Raw genomic sequence first — 16,037 nt, 5'->3', positions numbered from 1 at the left:
CTATACAGACGATTTTTTAAATAGGTACCTGTCTCACCTATATATGTGCCCACGTCTAGTAAAAGGGTACTAAGGGTAAAAACGTAAATTTTACAGGAGAGCGGTTTAAAGTTTGCGTTTGTATTTTCACGTAATTTGAGTGTAAAAACGTGAAACTTCGCGTGGTTATGTAGTTTTCGACGCTGTTTAGCAATATGTATATTGTTGAAAAACGCATTTTGCCTTGCAGTAGCGCTAGCCGCTTGGTTAAGGCACCCGCTCGCGGAGCGAGAGGTACCGAGATCGAATCCCGCCTCGGGCACAAAATTTTTTCAAAATTTTTTTTTGCGATTTTTATTTTTACGAGTTGAATTTTTATAGAAAATCTAATTTAATCATTTTTTTTTGCTTTTGAACAATGAATAATGAATTTTTGTGCAAACTAATAATTATTAAAAATGATTTCAATTGAAAATGAAAAATGAACTGGTCTCATTCGAATTTTCATGAAATTTTACATAAGAATCAAAAAAAAAAATTTCACCCAAGTTACCCTGAAAGAAAAATAAAATTTGATCAAAACCCTAAAATTCCATTTTTTTTTTAAATTTTTTTTTCGACTTTACTCACTTAAAACGCGTGTAGCGCGCTTAAAAAGCACTCTACGGGTCTGGGAGCGGTCTCATTCGAATTTTGACGAAATTTTACATAAAAATCAAAAATAAAAAAAAATTTGAAAAAATTACCCTTAGTACCCTTTTTCTAGACGCGGGCACATATACACTATCACATTGCTTGCAATTTATAGAGTACACAACATTGCTGCATTTTAATATTTCGTTTCTGTCCTTGAGCCTACTATAAAATTTAAATTTGTTATTTTTACAATTTTTGGCAGCAATTTTAGTACAATCAGTATTAACGATTTGTTTTATCCGTTCAAAGTAGACCCCAGTGTATGGTATAGAGAAGTATTTTATGTTCGGTTTTTCATTACTATTGTCAATATTATCGATGGCAGCATTATGATTAAAATTATGGTACACACAGTCAAAAATTTGTTCAATTTTGGCTTTAGGAAAATTATTACATTTTAGAATTTTGAAAAACTCAGCTTTTATATCAGTATAAAATTTCGGAGATGTAAGATTCAACATACGTATGAGGAGATTTTTGGCAGTGTTTTCTTTGTAATGCTTAGGTTGGAATGACAGATAATTTATCATCCGACATGATTTAGTGGGTTTTCTGTAATATCTGGTCAAAATTTTATTGTCTTCTACGTTTTTGTATACAGTAAAATCCAAAAAATTGATACAGTCATCCTGCTCAGTTTCTAAAGTAAATTTAACACGCGTATGTACAGAATTTAAGAAATCAGAGACACAGTTGATTTCATTTTCCTCAATAATCATAAAACTATCCTCAACATATTTGGTACAGTATTTTATATGGTGTTTAAAATTGTCATATAGCTTAATAAAAATATCATCTAATACAAATTCAGCTAATATAGGAGACAAGGGGCTACCCATAGGCAAACCATTGATTTGAATGTATATCTTGTTTTGGAAACTGAAATAGCTGCCTTCATAACACAATTCGACAAGGGTGAGAAACTGATCTGCTGTGAGGTCACATATTTTGGAAATATCCTCCCATCTGTTTTTTATAGATGCAGTGACCAAGGTTTTTGGAATTGACAGAAACGAAATATTAAAATGCAGCAATGTTGTGTACTCTATAAATTGCAAGCAATGTGATAGTGTATATATAGGTGAGACAGGTACCTATTTAAAAAATCGTCTGTATAGGCATAAATATGATGTTAAAAACTCAAAAACTTCCACTGCTCTATGTGAACACTCCAAAACTACAGGGCATATTTTTGATTTTGAGAATACCAAATTTTAGCCTTTGAGAAAAATACCCTAAAAAGGCGAATTCTAGAATGTATTTACATAAATAAAACTAAAAAAGCTATCAATTTTAGGACGGATTTATCCAATTTCAACGAAATTTATCGTCTGGTCATAGGTTAAGGTAATGCGTTTTCTATCATGTCTTTACTATCTCGTTTTTATCTATTTTATCGTTGTATGTATTTTCATCTCTGTACTGCATATTCCTGTACGTAATTTTTATTCAGTCATGTTTAGCCGCTGATGATGGCAACTAGAGTGCCGAAACGTACGGTATTTTTGTAATATTTATCGAATAAAAGCGTGAAAAAGTGTGGTCATGAAGACAATTTCTTTTTCTAATACATTCGCCTCACGCGTTACAATTCTTTTTATTTGTAGATAGGTATAGGAGGAAAATAAAAAATGAGGAATTATTTTCTCACCTGAAGTAACATCTTTGTGGGATGGGAGATGAAAAATTCCAACTTTGAAATAAACATGAGAAAATAAAAATAATAATAATAATAAAAATTAAAAAACGTACATTTTATTTCATAGGTACACAGAATATAATCATAACACACACATTATTGTACAAATTTTGACTTTTTTCAGCCTATGGAATCCGATGAAGATCCCTTTACTACGTACAACATATCTGAAAATTTGAAACTGCTGGAAAATGTGGAAGGAAGAGCTCCATGTCCAAAATGTAATAAATCCAGAAAATTTTTCTGTTACTCATGTTACATTCCAATGCCAGAAATTAAAGATTATGTTCCTCAAATTAAGGTAAATGATCGATTATTGGCTCTTTCGATTCAAAATACTTGTAATTGCATAGTTGACTTCATCAATTTTTTTTCAGTTGCCTATTATTAAAATTGATATAGTGAAGCATCGTCAAGAAATAGAAGGCAAAAGTACTTCGGCTCATGCAGCTATAATTGCCCCTAATCACGTATCTGTCTTCACTTTTCCTACGAATGTTCCCACTTATCCTAACGATGGAAAAGTATGATATTTATTTTTTGTTTTTAAATCTCATTTCATTTTTGTGTTTTAATAAGTAGAAATTTTCGTTACAGACTGTTCTGATATACCCAGGCAAAAATTCCACTTCAATAAAAACTTATTTAGAAACCCACCCTGTTTTAGTGAGGTAATTATGGTCAAAACCTTCTAGTTAAAAATTGAACATTTCTGATTTCAACTATTACATTCTAATATTGTCTTAGGAAAAAAAAACGAAAATGATACCGATAATGTACCTGGTAGAATTACAATTGGTGATAATGTAGTGGAGTTACCTTTTGATAAACTTCTATTTGTTGACGGAACATGGCGTCAAAGCAGAGCTATGTTTAGTTGTTTCAAAGGTATGCTAAATTTATAACCCATTTTAATAATGTTAGACCTTTTTTTGCATTAATTGAGTTTATATTTTGATAGATTTACCTTGCGTAGTGTTACAAACACGTCCTTCTCATTTTTGGCGTCATCAAAAAAACAGTCCCAGATGGTATTTAGCTACCATTGAAGCATTGCATCAGTCGCTTCATGAAATACATCAGTTTAGTGCCGATTTAGTAGATTTACCAATATCGGAATGTCAGAATAGGGAATACGATAATTTATTATTCTTTTTTCGATTTATGCATAATGTTATTCATACGTTATACGATCATGATGAATTATTATCTTACAGACGACCAATGAATTTGTGATACCTATTTTCAATACATTTTTATTGTTTTTTTATTCGCGATTTTCAATTTTTAGAAGTTATGTTTTTTTTAAAATTTTAGTCCACTGACAAAGTGATTTTATGAATATTTCATTTCAATACTTTCAAATTTTTAAATTTGATATTAGCATTTATTTTTATGATAGTTCAGCATTTAGCTAAATAGCATATTCCTAGTAGGTACATACATAAATGGCTTGAAAGATAAAATTGTTTGCGTCAAATGTTACAGAAGCATGAAAATATTTCCATTCCAAATGTTTTTTACAATATGCCTGCAGTTAGAGGTATTGTTGAAATTGAGGCAATTCACAGTTTTTTTGCTTATAAATTCGATACAGTTTTCAGTTTTAACATGTGTTCTTCTAGTTTCCTTTTGAAAAAAATGGCCAAAAAACTTCTACTGCAGTTATTACTGCTTCTAGTTGTGAGTAAGCCACTGTATTCAATTTTCAGAAGAATACGTATTTTTATTCATTCTAATGAAGAAAAGTTTTGCTTTATTTCATTGAAGACTTCAGGTATAAAAAGCACTTTTATTTAGAAAAAAATAATTTTTTAACTAATTTGAAAAAATATGTATTTTTTAAACAAAAAACGGCTACATTAAAATTAAAATACAATATGAAAGAATCATTGAAATTAATTTTTTCGATTATAAAAAAAGAATGACAGTTTTGTTTTTACACTCGATATTATTTATCTTAATGATGGAATAAACGTAAATCGGTATGGATTAGGATAATGCCATGTTGGTCACATGCTTCAACAACTGCTTTATCCATAACTGATCCGGCGGGACATACTATATATTTGACACCACTCTGTAAGCATGTAATTTGTCAAAAATTTGATTTTTACTACAATGTGTTCTGTTAATTTTATAATTTGTACCTGTTTAGCGCGATCTACGTTATCTCTGAATGGGAAAAATGCATCAGATGATAAAGCTACATTGCTTAATTGACTAATCCATTTATTTTTCTCTTCTTGACTGAGTGCTTTAGGGGCTTCGTCGAAGAAAGACAACCATTCTTGTAATTCTTCCTTGGTTACTGCGAATAAATCAATAATTAAGTAGAATCCGAGACCGTTTTGTGTTTTATCTGAAGAACTTACCACTTGAAGGATCTGAAGTAACATAAAAGTCAATAGCATTCGATATTTCGGCTCGTTTGACTCCTTTTTTGAATTTTAATTGAGAGACGTTGGGATGATGACGTAACCACCTTGATTGCAAATTTAATTATTAAAATAATCGTTCATTTTAGTTTTGGAAAAAATTTAGAAAAAAGTGTTTTCTGACCAGTTGTTTGCTTTTTCCCCAGCTAAACGAGTACAATGAATACGAGATTGTTGTCCAGCACCAACTCCGATTACTTGACCACCTTTGGCATAACAGACTGAATTACTTTGAGTGTATTTAACCGTTATTGTTGCGATAATCAGATCTCGTTTCGCTTCTTCTGAAAGCTGAAGGAAATGTGCAAGATTAATAACTAGGTATGCTATTTTTTTTTTTTACATATTTTTTTATATGCTTACTTCTTTAGTTTTGGTAACCACATTTGATAATAATTTTTCATTGATAGAAGCATCATTTCTTTTTTGCTGTAAAGTTAACCCGAAGATGGTTCTGCTTTCGACCGAAGATGGTTCGTAATTAGGATCAATTTGAAGTATACAATATGCGCCGTTTTTCTTCTTTTTCAAAATTTCCAAACTTTGTTCGTCGTATCCGGGTGCGATAATACCGTCGCTGACCTAAAAAGTCACGAAATATGCGATAAAATTAATTTTGAAAAATAGGTACGACTATTCAGGTATAGGGAAAGGAAAGTATTATCTTGTCTTGTAAACAATAAGCAACTACTTGTTTATTATGGAAAAAAACTACTGATAATTTTGTGTTTTCGAATTTAGAAACAAACAATTGAGTAGGTACATATTGTTTTCTAAATTTCTATTGATCAGTTAATTACCTCTTTAGATATAATTTGAGCTGTAGAAACATCGCAAACATCCGATAAAGCGATAAAATCACCAAATGAAGACATAGGATCGCCTCTTCTAGCTCTGACATAGGCAGCTGCCAAAGGTGAAAGTTCATTGTAATCAGATACCATGCAAAATTGACTCTAAAATCCAATTAGAAACATGCGTTTGAGAAATTTATTTATGTTGACGATAAGTAGATGGACATTGGGCAATATTATTGAACACGAAATATCGTATACCTCATCTAGCGCTAATGGCACTCCAATACCAACTCCTGCAGGGCTGACGTGTTTGAATGAAGTAGCTGCTGGTAAATTTAGGGCTTGTTTTAACTCTCGTACTAATTGCCAACCGTTTAGACCATCGCATAAATTTATGTAACTTGGAGAACCATTTAAAACTAAAGAAAAATTGAGCATTTTTAATATTCATTAACCCTTAAAGACCCAGGCTAATCCTGAGATGTTGTGTGAAAATGCTTTCAATTTCCTGAATTAGATCATCACAAGCATCACTTTAACCCACAGTTTGCCCTCCAGCCCCTTAAAGCCGTCTGGTAAAAGCCGTACCAATTTATTTAATTTTCCTTGAAAACCGAGAAAGCAAAAACCCCAATGAGGTCAATCATGGAACTGAATGATATAGTATCATTAGGTGTACTGAATGAGTGAAAGCATATCCCCAAAGAACACCCCACCCCTTTTTGGGGGGCAAATTTTCAAAAAAGTTGGGATAAAAAAATTGGACCCATGCTCCATTTTTGGATAAACATATTGATGGTAAACCCTTCACAAAATGAAATCATGAAAGGTGTGAAAATGGTGGACCAGAGCGATTTTTTGAAAATTTGATTCGCTTGTCTCAATAAAAACCCGAAAAAACAGAGCATGAATACGCAAAGTACATAATATGGGAAATATTATCAAGTAGGCTTGAAATGACAGAAACAAGAATTGAAAGGAACACAGATGCTTTTAACAGCACATAAGTTCAGATAATCTACAATCCACCCATCAAATCTGTTTATCACTCCGTGGATATTCTTTCTCGATATTTGTCACCAAATAGTTACATCCTACAAAGGTTAGCAGTAAGATTGTTTTTCTGCAGAAATATCGAAATAGGTTTATCAACCACTTTGAAAAGCTTTACGCAGTCAAATTGCAGCACTCCCTGGCATTTCATAATGTTCAAGCATTCATGAAGAAGTCACCATCCATTCCCGATCATAGATAATGTAGTTCTACATCATGAAAATTGCACGAGCAGAAGTCGAGGTTTACAATCATGAGATTGTGTCCAGCTTATGACTACAGGATTCAGGGGATTTGAGATTCAGTAAAAAGCTTTCAACTGTTGTTCAACCACAACTCTGAACTTTTGAATGTTTTGAGAAATTCCTGCAGAAGTTGATATTCTTTCTCGATATTTGTCAACAAATAGTTACATCCTGCAAAAGGTTAGTGGTACGATTGTTTTTCTGCAGAAGTATCGAAATAGGCTTATCTACCACTTTGAAAAGCTTTACACTGTCAAATTGCAGCTGTCTCTGGCATTTCATAATGTTGAAGCATTCATGAAGAAGTCACTATCCCTCCCCGATCATTGATAGTGTAGTTCAACATCATGAAATATTATGATTGTAAACCTCGACTTCTGCTCCTGCAATTTTCATGATGTAGAACTACATTATCTATGATCGGGAAGGGATGGTGACTTCTTCATGAATGCTTGAACATTATGAAATGCCAGGGAGTGCTGCAATTTGACTGTGTAAAGCTTTTCAAAGTGGTTGATAAACCTATTTCGATATTTTTGCAGAAAAACAATCGTACTGCTAACCTTTGTAGGATGTAACTATGTATTTGGTGACAAATATCGAGAAAGAATATCCACAGAGTGATAAACAGATTTGATGGGTGGATTGTAGATTATCTGAACTTATGTGCTGTTAAAAGCATCTGTGTTCCTTTCAATTCTTGTTTCTGTCATTTCAAGCCTACTTGATAATATTTCCCATATTATGTACTTTGCGTATTCATGCTCTGTTTTTTCGGGTTTTTATCGAGACAAGCGAATCAAATTTTCAAAAAATCGCTCTGGTCCACCATTTTCACACCTTTCATGATTTCATTTTGTGAAGGGTTTACCATCAATATGTTTATCCAAAAATGGAGCATGGGTCCAATTTTTTTATCCCAACTTTTTTGAAAATTTGCCCCCCAAAAAGGGGTGGGGTGTTCTTTGGGGATATGCTTTCATACTCATTCAGTACACCTAATGATACTATATCATTCAGTTCCATGATTGACCTCATTGGGGTTTTTGCTTTCTCGGTTTTCAAGGAAAATTGAATAAATCGGTACGGCTTTTACGAGACGGCTTTAAGGGGCTGGAGGGCAAACTGTGGGTTAAAGTGATGCTTGTGATGATCTAATTCAGGAAATTGAAAGCATTTTCACACAACATCTCAGGATTAGCCTGGGTCTTTAAGGGTTAAAAGCTGTTTCTTAGGCATTTATAATGGTAAAATGCGAAATAAAATACCTTTTAATGGTAATGACCCATCATTGCTGTAAATTTGAGCTGGTTTTTGATGAAGATTGATTCCATATTTCAAATTTCTTTGATCTACGTTGCTATGAAATTCTTTACGGAAGTAATCGCTGATTATGGAATCGTAATTTGATGTGTACGAAAAAGCTTTCGTTGCTAATCGTCGTCTAGAAAAGTTTATGTTTAAGGGAAACTATAAAATAATTGTTGAATATTTTTACGACACATAATAAATACCAAATACCTACTAACCTTGTCTCCAAAGATACATCGCCTGATGTTGAACTAGTAATTTCACTAATCACAGTTTCGTAATCAGCATTGTCGCAGATAACAGCTACTCGTTCATGATTTTTCGCCGCTGCTCGTATGAGTGCCACTCCACCTGAAAAATGATTTCGTTTAGTTCAAATCTGTCTAATTGTTCAGTTGAATTAAGGCCTTTTTATAATGCTACGTTTTTTTCTACGGCAAAAATTTGAAAAATTTCAAAGTGCTTTTTTTACGGCAAAGTAAAATTAATTTTACTTTGCCGTAGCTTCTTACGATTAATTCTACGGTAAAAAGTACGGCAAAAGTAAAATTAATTTTACTTTTGCCGTAAAAAAGCACTTTGAAATTTTTTACCATTATAAATGCCTCCGTTGTAATACATGAAATTAACTTTTGCCGTAGAAAAAAACGTGAAACGCTACGTTCATTATAAAAAGGGCTTTAGAGCTTAAAATCTCGACATTTTGATCAAGTTGATTGAATTTGATCAAAGGTATAATAAAGTACCTACCAATATCAATATTTTCAATCGCATCATCTTGAGTAACGTTTGGTTTCTGAATAACCGAACTAAATGGGTACAAGTTACAGACGACAATATCAATCAAATTAAATTGATTCGCTTCGATATCTTTCAAATCAGATTCCGTGTTTCGAGACAAAATACCTGTAAAATTTTAGGAAAATACGTCAGTACCTACGTTAAAACCTGCCAACTCTATAACGACCGAATTAAGTTCAACACGTGGTCAATTACCGGCGAATATCGCTGGGTGCAATGTTTTCACTCGTCCTCCCAGCATTTCCGGACTTTTTGTCACATTTGTAATCCGTTTAGCGGAGATTTTCGCACTTTGTAAGTACGAAGTGGTGCCATCGGACGCGATTATTTCGTAATTATTCTGAGCTAGTCTTTCAGCGAATTCTAGCAATCCGGTTTTGTCCGAGACACTGATTAATGCTGTGAATCGTGTAATACGACACGTTAACGTTAATTGCTTAATCAAGTTTAATTGTATTAAAACACTTACCTCTCTTCTTTGAAGCCATTTTGAAATTTAAACTGTCAAATTCACGAAATACAAGTTCACTCTATTTCCTGAACTTCTCACACGTGCAACAGAAAACTCTCTTTATCTGTGATTCAGTGAACTGAGCAAAATGCTCGATGTATTCACGTAATAATTTATCAATTGAATACCCCACTACAGGGTGCCCAGAAATATCGGGTACCCCTAAAAAAGTTTTCAGCTAAATACTTCGGTTGGTCACAATGAATGATAATAATGATAGCACATGATTGGTTGTTGGACTGGAGAGATAACATTCCACCAATCATATGCATCTATTTCACGCTGCCAACCTATATTTTTAATGAAAAACTTTCTTTGGAGTACCCGATATTTCTGGGCACCCTGTATGTGAAGTACCTTACCTATCTGATTTGTATAATAGCATAAAGAGGAGATAAACCGTTAAAATTAAATCGTTTTGTTATTACATAATTTTTCTTATATTTGTAAGTAGGTACCTAATCAAGATTTTCCCGGTTGACTACCTTTTCTCATTTTGATAATGAACTTATTTTTTTCATACTTAATTATTAGAATTGCATTATCGTCTTGATAATTAACTTTTTTCTTTAAAACAAAAAAAACTCTATCCGCGAATCATTCGAATTCCTGAGATAAAATTTTTCTTCCATAGTGAGAAAAAAATAAAATTAAGTACTCTTAGGTACCTATCTTGGGTACTACCATGAATATTACCGAATAATGATCATGGAACTTCATATGCCTACTCTCTAAATTTGAAACAGTCAATTTCACTGCTTAGCAGTCACGACATTTTGCCTTTTTAAAGCAGTAGTTTTTTTTTACTGCAAAACAGTGAAAAAAAACTACTGCTTTAAAAAGGCAAAATGTCGTGACTGCTAAGCAGTGAAATTGACTGTTTCAAATTTAGAGAGTAGTTGTTGTACGTGAAATTAATTAGGTCCCACTTTTGAGGTATTGAGTTAAGACCAGTTCCTAATACTAGATAAAATTTCCAATCATTTGAGACCCCAAGGAGCCTCCCAAGTCCATAAATCGCTGAGAAAGACGCATTTGAAGTTGAACTTTCAAAAAAACCCCATTTTGAGAAAAACGGGTTCAAAGTTTTTGTAAAAACCAAAAACTTTTTGATGTTTTTTTTTTAATTTCAATTTTTACTCGAAAATTTTTACAGTACGTGCTCGAAATGGTCACCGTTGGCCTGAATATACTTCAAAATAATGTATCTTGGTGTATTTCACCACATGAGCGATCATCAAGGGGTCTGCAAAGTAGAAATCAAAAACTACCAAAAAATTTGATTTACCAATCATAAAATTTTAGTTTTTCGAGAATAATTCAAAAAGTAAGCATTCTAGAAAAAAACTAACGACATTACGTCGATTGGAAATTTAATTCTCTACAACTTTGTTTACATGAAATTTTTGTTGGGCGCTTCCTTTCGCCTCCAGATCAATTTTAAAGAAACAGTTTTTGAAGTTTTTGCAAAAAACTGAAATTTTTAAAATTTTTTTTTTTACAAAATTCAACTTGTAATTCAATTACAGCGTGAAAATTTTTACAGTAGGTGCTCGAAATGATCCCCGTTGGCCTGAATATACTTCAAAATAATGTTTCTTGGTGTATTTAACCAAATGAGCGATCATCAAGGGGTCTGCAAAGTAGAAATCAAAAACTGCAAAAAAAATTAAATTTGTGCAATCATAAAATTTTAGTTTTTCGAGAATAATTCAAAAAGTAAGCATTCTAGAAAAAAACTAACGACATTACGTCGATTGGAAATTTAATTCTCTACAACTTTGTTTACATGAAATTTTTGTTGGGCGCTTCCTTTCGCCTCCAGATCAATTTTAAAGAAACAGTTTTTGAAGTTTTTGCAAAAAACTGAAATTTTTAAAATTTTTTTTTTTACAAAATTCAACTTGTAATTCAATTACAGCGTGAAAATTTTTACAGTAGGTGCTCGAAATGATCCCCGTTGGCCTGAATATACTTCAAAATAATGTTTCTTGGTGTATTTAACCAAATGAGCGATCATCAAGGGGTCTGCAAAGTAGAAATCAAAAACTGCAAAAAAAATTAAATTTGTGCAATCATAAAATTTTAGTTTTTCGAGAATAATTCAAAAAGTAAGCATTCTAGAAAAAAACTAACGACATTATGTCGATTGGAAATTTAATTCTCTACAACTTTGTTTACATGAAATTTTTTTTTGACGCTTCTTTTCGTCTACAGATCAATTTTAATGAAACAATAAAACTAAAAATTGTTTCCCAAATTTGAAATGTTTTCTCTTTAAGGTCGTATAATTCCATTTTAACATTTTTAACACGAAGAAAGCAACAAACAGCTCCGATCACATGATAAACAGCTGTCTCACACATCCAACCAGTCATGTTGCTATGTTCACTATGTTGCTTGGCAATGTAGCAGGGATTTCCAGCCAATCATCGATTAGCTTTTGGCTATTAGCTTTTAGCTTGATTTTCATTAGCTTAAATAAAGCTGGCTATTGGCTGGCAAAATTTCATTGGCTGGCGATTGGCTGGCTTTTGGCTTACGAAAACAAAAATACATGTGACCCCTCAAAATACTTGTTATGACGTGTAGACGATTATTAAAAGGACAATTTTCATTTCTGTGGTGTCAGTGAGTGTAAGATCAAAGATGTGAGTCACGAGTGAAAAAAAAATAAATAAAATCTGAAAAAAAATTTTAAAAAATTGAAAAATTTGAAAATCACTCCCAAGTTCATTAGCTTTTGGCTATTAGCTATTGGCTGGCAATTTTTCATTAAGCCAGCTTTTGGCTATTGGCTTAAATACCATTAGCTTGCATCAGCTATTGGCTGGCTGGAAATCCCTGCAATGTAGTGTAAAGCCTCGTCCACACGAGGCCAGTTTTGTGGCTAGACAGTAACTGTCTCACAAGTGGCTTCGTGTAGACAGGCAAGAAAGAAAACTTTCTCACTGTCCTGGACAGAAGAAACACAAGCCAGAAACTTTTTCATGTCAAGTTTTTCTGTCTTCTGTCCTGGCCAGTTTCTCATCACGTGACTACATATAGCGAAGCTAGAGTGGTATCACTGGCGCATGCGCGAGTATTACCATGGCTGTGTAATGGCGGGGAAGGAGAGTGTTCATTGTTCACATTTCGTTTCGTGCAGTGATGGAAAACTGAAACTGAAACTAAAACTGAAACTGGTTAAAAACTTGAACTGAAATGGAGAAACTGAAACTGAAACTGAAACTGAAACTAGAACTGAAATGAGAAAAACTTAAACTGAAAACTGAAAACTTGAACTGAAAAAAATAAAACTGAAACTAAAAACTGAAAACTTGAACTGAAAAAAATGAAACTGAAACTAAAAACTAAAAACTTGAACTGAAATGAAAAAGTTTTGCCATCACTGAATTTTGTCGACAAAATCATCAATCTATTCTCAAAATTCTTATTTTTTTCAAAAATGTTTGCCCTCGCTTCGCTCGGGCCAATTTGAATCTTTTCTTTCCAAGTTTCCGCTATGAGTCAGAATTTAAAAAAAAAAAACATTGATGAAAAATGAAATTTAGAAAAAGTTGAAATCAGAAAAACAGAATGGCGAATTCTCTCATTAAAATTGATGTTTTTCTACTTTTTGAACTACAAATTATCCAATCTTTTGCCGTCGCTTTGCATGGGTCAATTTGATACTCTTCTCAGAGTTACAATTTCAAGAAACCTATTGAATTTGAAAAATGTTGAGATCAGAAAAACCAAAAAGAAAAACCTATTTTTTTTTTCATTAAAATCGATTGATGTCGTTCTACTTTTTAAATCACAAATGTTCCAAAGCTGAAAACTTTTGCCCTCGCTTCACTGGGGCCATTCAAGATGCTACTTGGGTCATTCCATGTCAACTCAACCAACGTTTTTGGGTCATGTCCTTCGATTTCGCTCAATTTTTTTTACAATATCTACCCACCCGGTAAGTAAGAAAGCCGCAATCAGTTTGGTCCCAGCCCCCTCAGAGGGCGGATGGGGGGGGGCTTCTATTATTTTCACATTGTCTCGAGGTACTCAACTTCAGCAGCCCATTCCTCCAAAACTATGATACTTTGATCAAAACTGATTTCACAGTTCGAAAGGGCATTGAATTTTGAACTTTTTAAGCCTTTTGAAATTTTCAAAAGTTGAAAGTTGAACTTTCAAGTTTCAATTTGAAAGTTCAAATTTCAAAATGGCGCTGTAAGTGGGAGCTACCATTTAAAATTTTGAAAAAATTTCCATAGATGTACATTTTGATACTTTTTCGAAATATTTAGGTTTCGAATTGGGTCTCTTTGACGGAGGGGGAGCACCCCCACCCCCAAATTTGGGTGAAACTTTCAAAAGAAAATCTGGGGCATGTGATATATCGAATTGTATGTTTTTGGCTACGCTGAACACGAATATAACGTTAGATTTTCGATAGGGGTCCATCCACAGCCCCCAGCACCTCCTCAAAGGGGGTAAAAGTTCAAAAATGCGTCTTGTTCGTGTGACACATGGAATAATATGTTTTTGGTGACGCTGAACACGAATATGACGTCAGACTTTTGATTTGACCCGTCCACGGCCCCCTGCACCTCCAAAGCGGGTAACCCCCAAAAAAATGGTAACATTCGTGTGACACATGAAATAGTATGTTTTCGATATCGCTGAACACGAATATAGCCATAGTTTTTTAAATCGACCTCATCTATGGCCCCCAGAACCTCCCCTAATAGGTAAAAGTCCAAAAAAATTGTTGGGGGCCGTGGATGAGGCCCAATCAAAAATCTGACGTCATATTCGCGTTCAGCGTCACCAAAGACATATTATTTCATGTGTCGCATGAACAAAACACTTTTTTGAACTTTTACCCCATTTGGGGAGGTGCTGGGGGCCGTGGATGGGGTCCTATCAAAAATCTAACGTCATATTCGTGTTCAGCGTCGCCAAAAACATACAATTCGATATATCACATGCCCCAGATTTTCTTTCGAACGTTTCACCCAAAATTGGGGGTGGGGACCTGGGGATGCTCCGTTGCTCCCCCTCTGTCAACGAGTGCCATCTCGAAACAAAATAATGGGAGCCCCCCACCCGCCCCCTGAGGGGGCTGGGGCCAAACTGATTGCGCCTTTCTTACTTACTGGGTGGGTAGATATTGTAAAAAAAATTGAGCGAAATCGAAAGACATGACTTTCAAAATCGCCTTTTTTTGGTTGAGTTGACATGGAATGACCCGCTTTGTAAGTAAGTGTACATAAAATGCAAATTTCTCACTTTTTCTGAACAGAACAGAACCACTGGATTTTCAAAGTTTTTTGATACTATACAGTGCTCACTGCTCAGCGTGTTAATTAAAATTTTGATTATTGTGGCAAAATAACAATTTTTTGTCGGCAAAAGGACGATGCGATCTTCCTCCCAAGTATAGCATAACTTCTCTTTTCTTTGGCCCCCCAGGCCCGGATTTTCTCTGCACAGCCCTGCATATTTTATTCATAATTTTTGAGTTTGAAATGTTTGAATTTGAAATTTGAAGTTTTTGTTGCCAAGTAGCAAATTAGATTAGTGTATGAAAAAATGCATGAAAGAAAATAATTTTTTTTTTCATTTTCCTTTTGAACTTCAAGAAAAATTTTGAAAACTGAAACTGAAATAGAAAACTGAAATGAAAACTTGAACTGAAAAAAGCAAAACTGAAAACTGAAACTAAAAACTTGAACTGAAAAAAGTAAAACTGAAACTTAAAACTGAAAACTTGAACTGAAAAAAATAAAACTGAAACTAAAAACTGAAAACTTGAACTGAAAAAAATAAAACTGAAACTAAAAACTAAAAACTTGAACTGAAATGAAAAAGTTTTGCCATCACTGGTTTCGTGGAACACGAACACAACATCGGATCGACTTGCGGTTTGCTTGCGGCAGTTGCGGCATTCGAAAGAGCAGGGTTGACTCCATCAGAAACGTTAACAATCCCAAATATGCACAATTTGACTTTTCTACCTAAAAACGGCTGTAACTCCTAAACTGTACCCTCAAAAGTGGGACCTTTTTATTTTCACGTACACATTGGAGAATTCCAAAAAAAAAAAAGATGGGATGGTACATATGGATGAGGGAAGAGCGATAATTCACCCAATTAAAATAATATTTATTTGTTGCTATGGCATTGTAATTGGGATAAAGTAAGAGTAATCGTTAGTTCAATTTAAATCGGTTAATTCGAATCGTCAGATGTATGGCCGTGAACCATAAAATTAAGCTGACATTTACATTTCAAGTTCAAGAGTACAGTTTCAATAAAAATTGTTTTCGATTGTTTAAATAAATGGCAGTTGCATACTCTACCTATGTGTAGAGTACTTAACCTTATTTTATTTACTTTTTTTTTTTTTGGTAAAATTAATTAAGTACCTACTTATTTTTCTCAATGTTTAAGCATATTTTTTGTTACCTGCGTAAACATACGAACGGTATAGGTATAACGTTCGTTGACTGAAAAACACGATTG

The 16,037-nt window shown here is 33.6% G+C and overlaps 2 protein-coding genes across 4 annotated transcripts; one reads left to right on the top strand and one right to left on the bottom strand.

The window, feature by feature from the left end:
- Positions 1-2,062: 2,062 nt before the first annotated feature.
- Positions 2,063-3,644, top strand: LOC135849747 (tRNA-uridine aminocarboxypropyltransferase 1-like). Of its 3 annotated transcripts, none has more exons than XM_065370313.1 (6): positions 2,063-2,169; positions 2,499-2,675; positions 2,752-2,898; positions 2,972-3,046; positions 3,124-3,262; positions 3,336-3,644. In XM_065370313.1, the coding sequence occupies exons 2-6, from the start codon at positions 2,502-2,504 to the stop codon at positions 3,608-3,610; spliced, it is 810 nt and encodes a 269-aa protein (XP_065226385.1). In that variant the 5' UTR covers positions 2,063-2,169; positions 2,499-2,501; the 3' UTR covers positions 3,611-3,644. The 3 variants fall into 3 exon arrangements, with proteins under 3 accessions (XP_065226385.1, XP_065226386.1, XP_065226384.1); XM_065370314.1 differs by having other exon boundaries at positions 2,115-2,286; XM_065370312.1 differs by having other exon boundaries at positions 2,115-2,423.
- A 502-nt stretch (positions 3,645-4,146) lies between these two features.
- On the bottom strand, positions 4,147-9,804 carry LOC135849740 (bifunctional purine biosynthesis protein ATIC-like). The gene is made up of 12 exons (XM_065370300.1): positions 9,489-9,804; positions 9,215-9,418; positions 8,969-9,124; positions 8,437-8,569; positions 8,176-8,351; positions 5,868-6,028; positions 5,613-5,768; positions 5,176-5,394; positions 4,937-5,103; positions 4,750-4,859; positions 4,525-4,685; positions 4,147-4,454 (listed from the first exon to the last, which is right to left on the bottom strand). Exons 1-12 carry the CDS (start codon positions 9,505-9,507, stop codon positions 4,335-4,337), a joined length of 1,782 nt encoding a protein of 593 aa, XP_065226372.1. The 5' UTR covers positions 9,508-9,804; the 3' UTR covers positions 4,147-4,334.
- Between the last annotated feature and the right edge of the window lie 6,233 nt (positions 9,805-16,037).

Source organism: Planococcus citri, chromosome 1, assembly GCF_950023065.1.
Source record: "Planococcus citri chromosome 1, ihPlaCitr1.1, whole genome shotgun sequence".
NCBI classification, from domain to species: domain Eukaryota; kingdom Metazoa; phylum Arthropoda; class Insecta; order Hemiptera; family Pseudococcidae; genus Planococcus; species Planococcus citri.
This window is presented reverse-complemented; position numbering and strand designations above follow the sequence as displayed.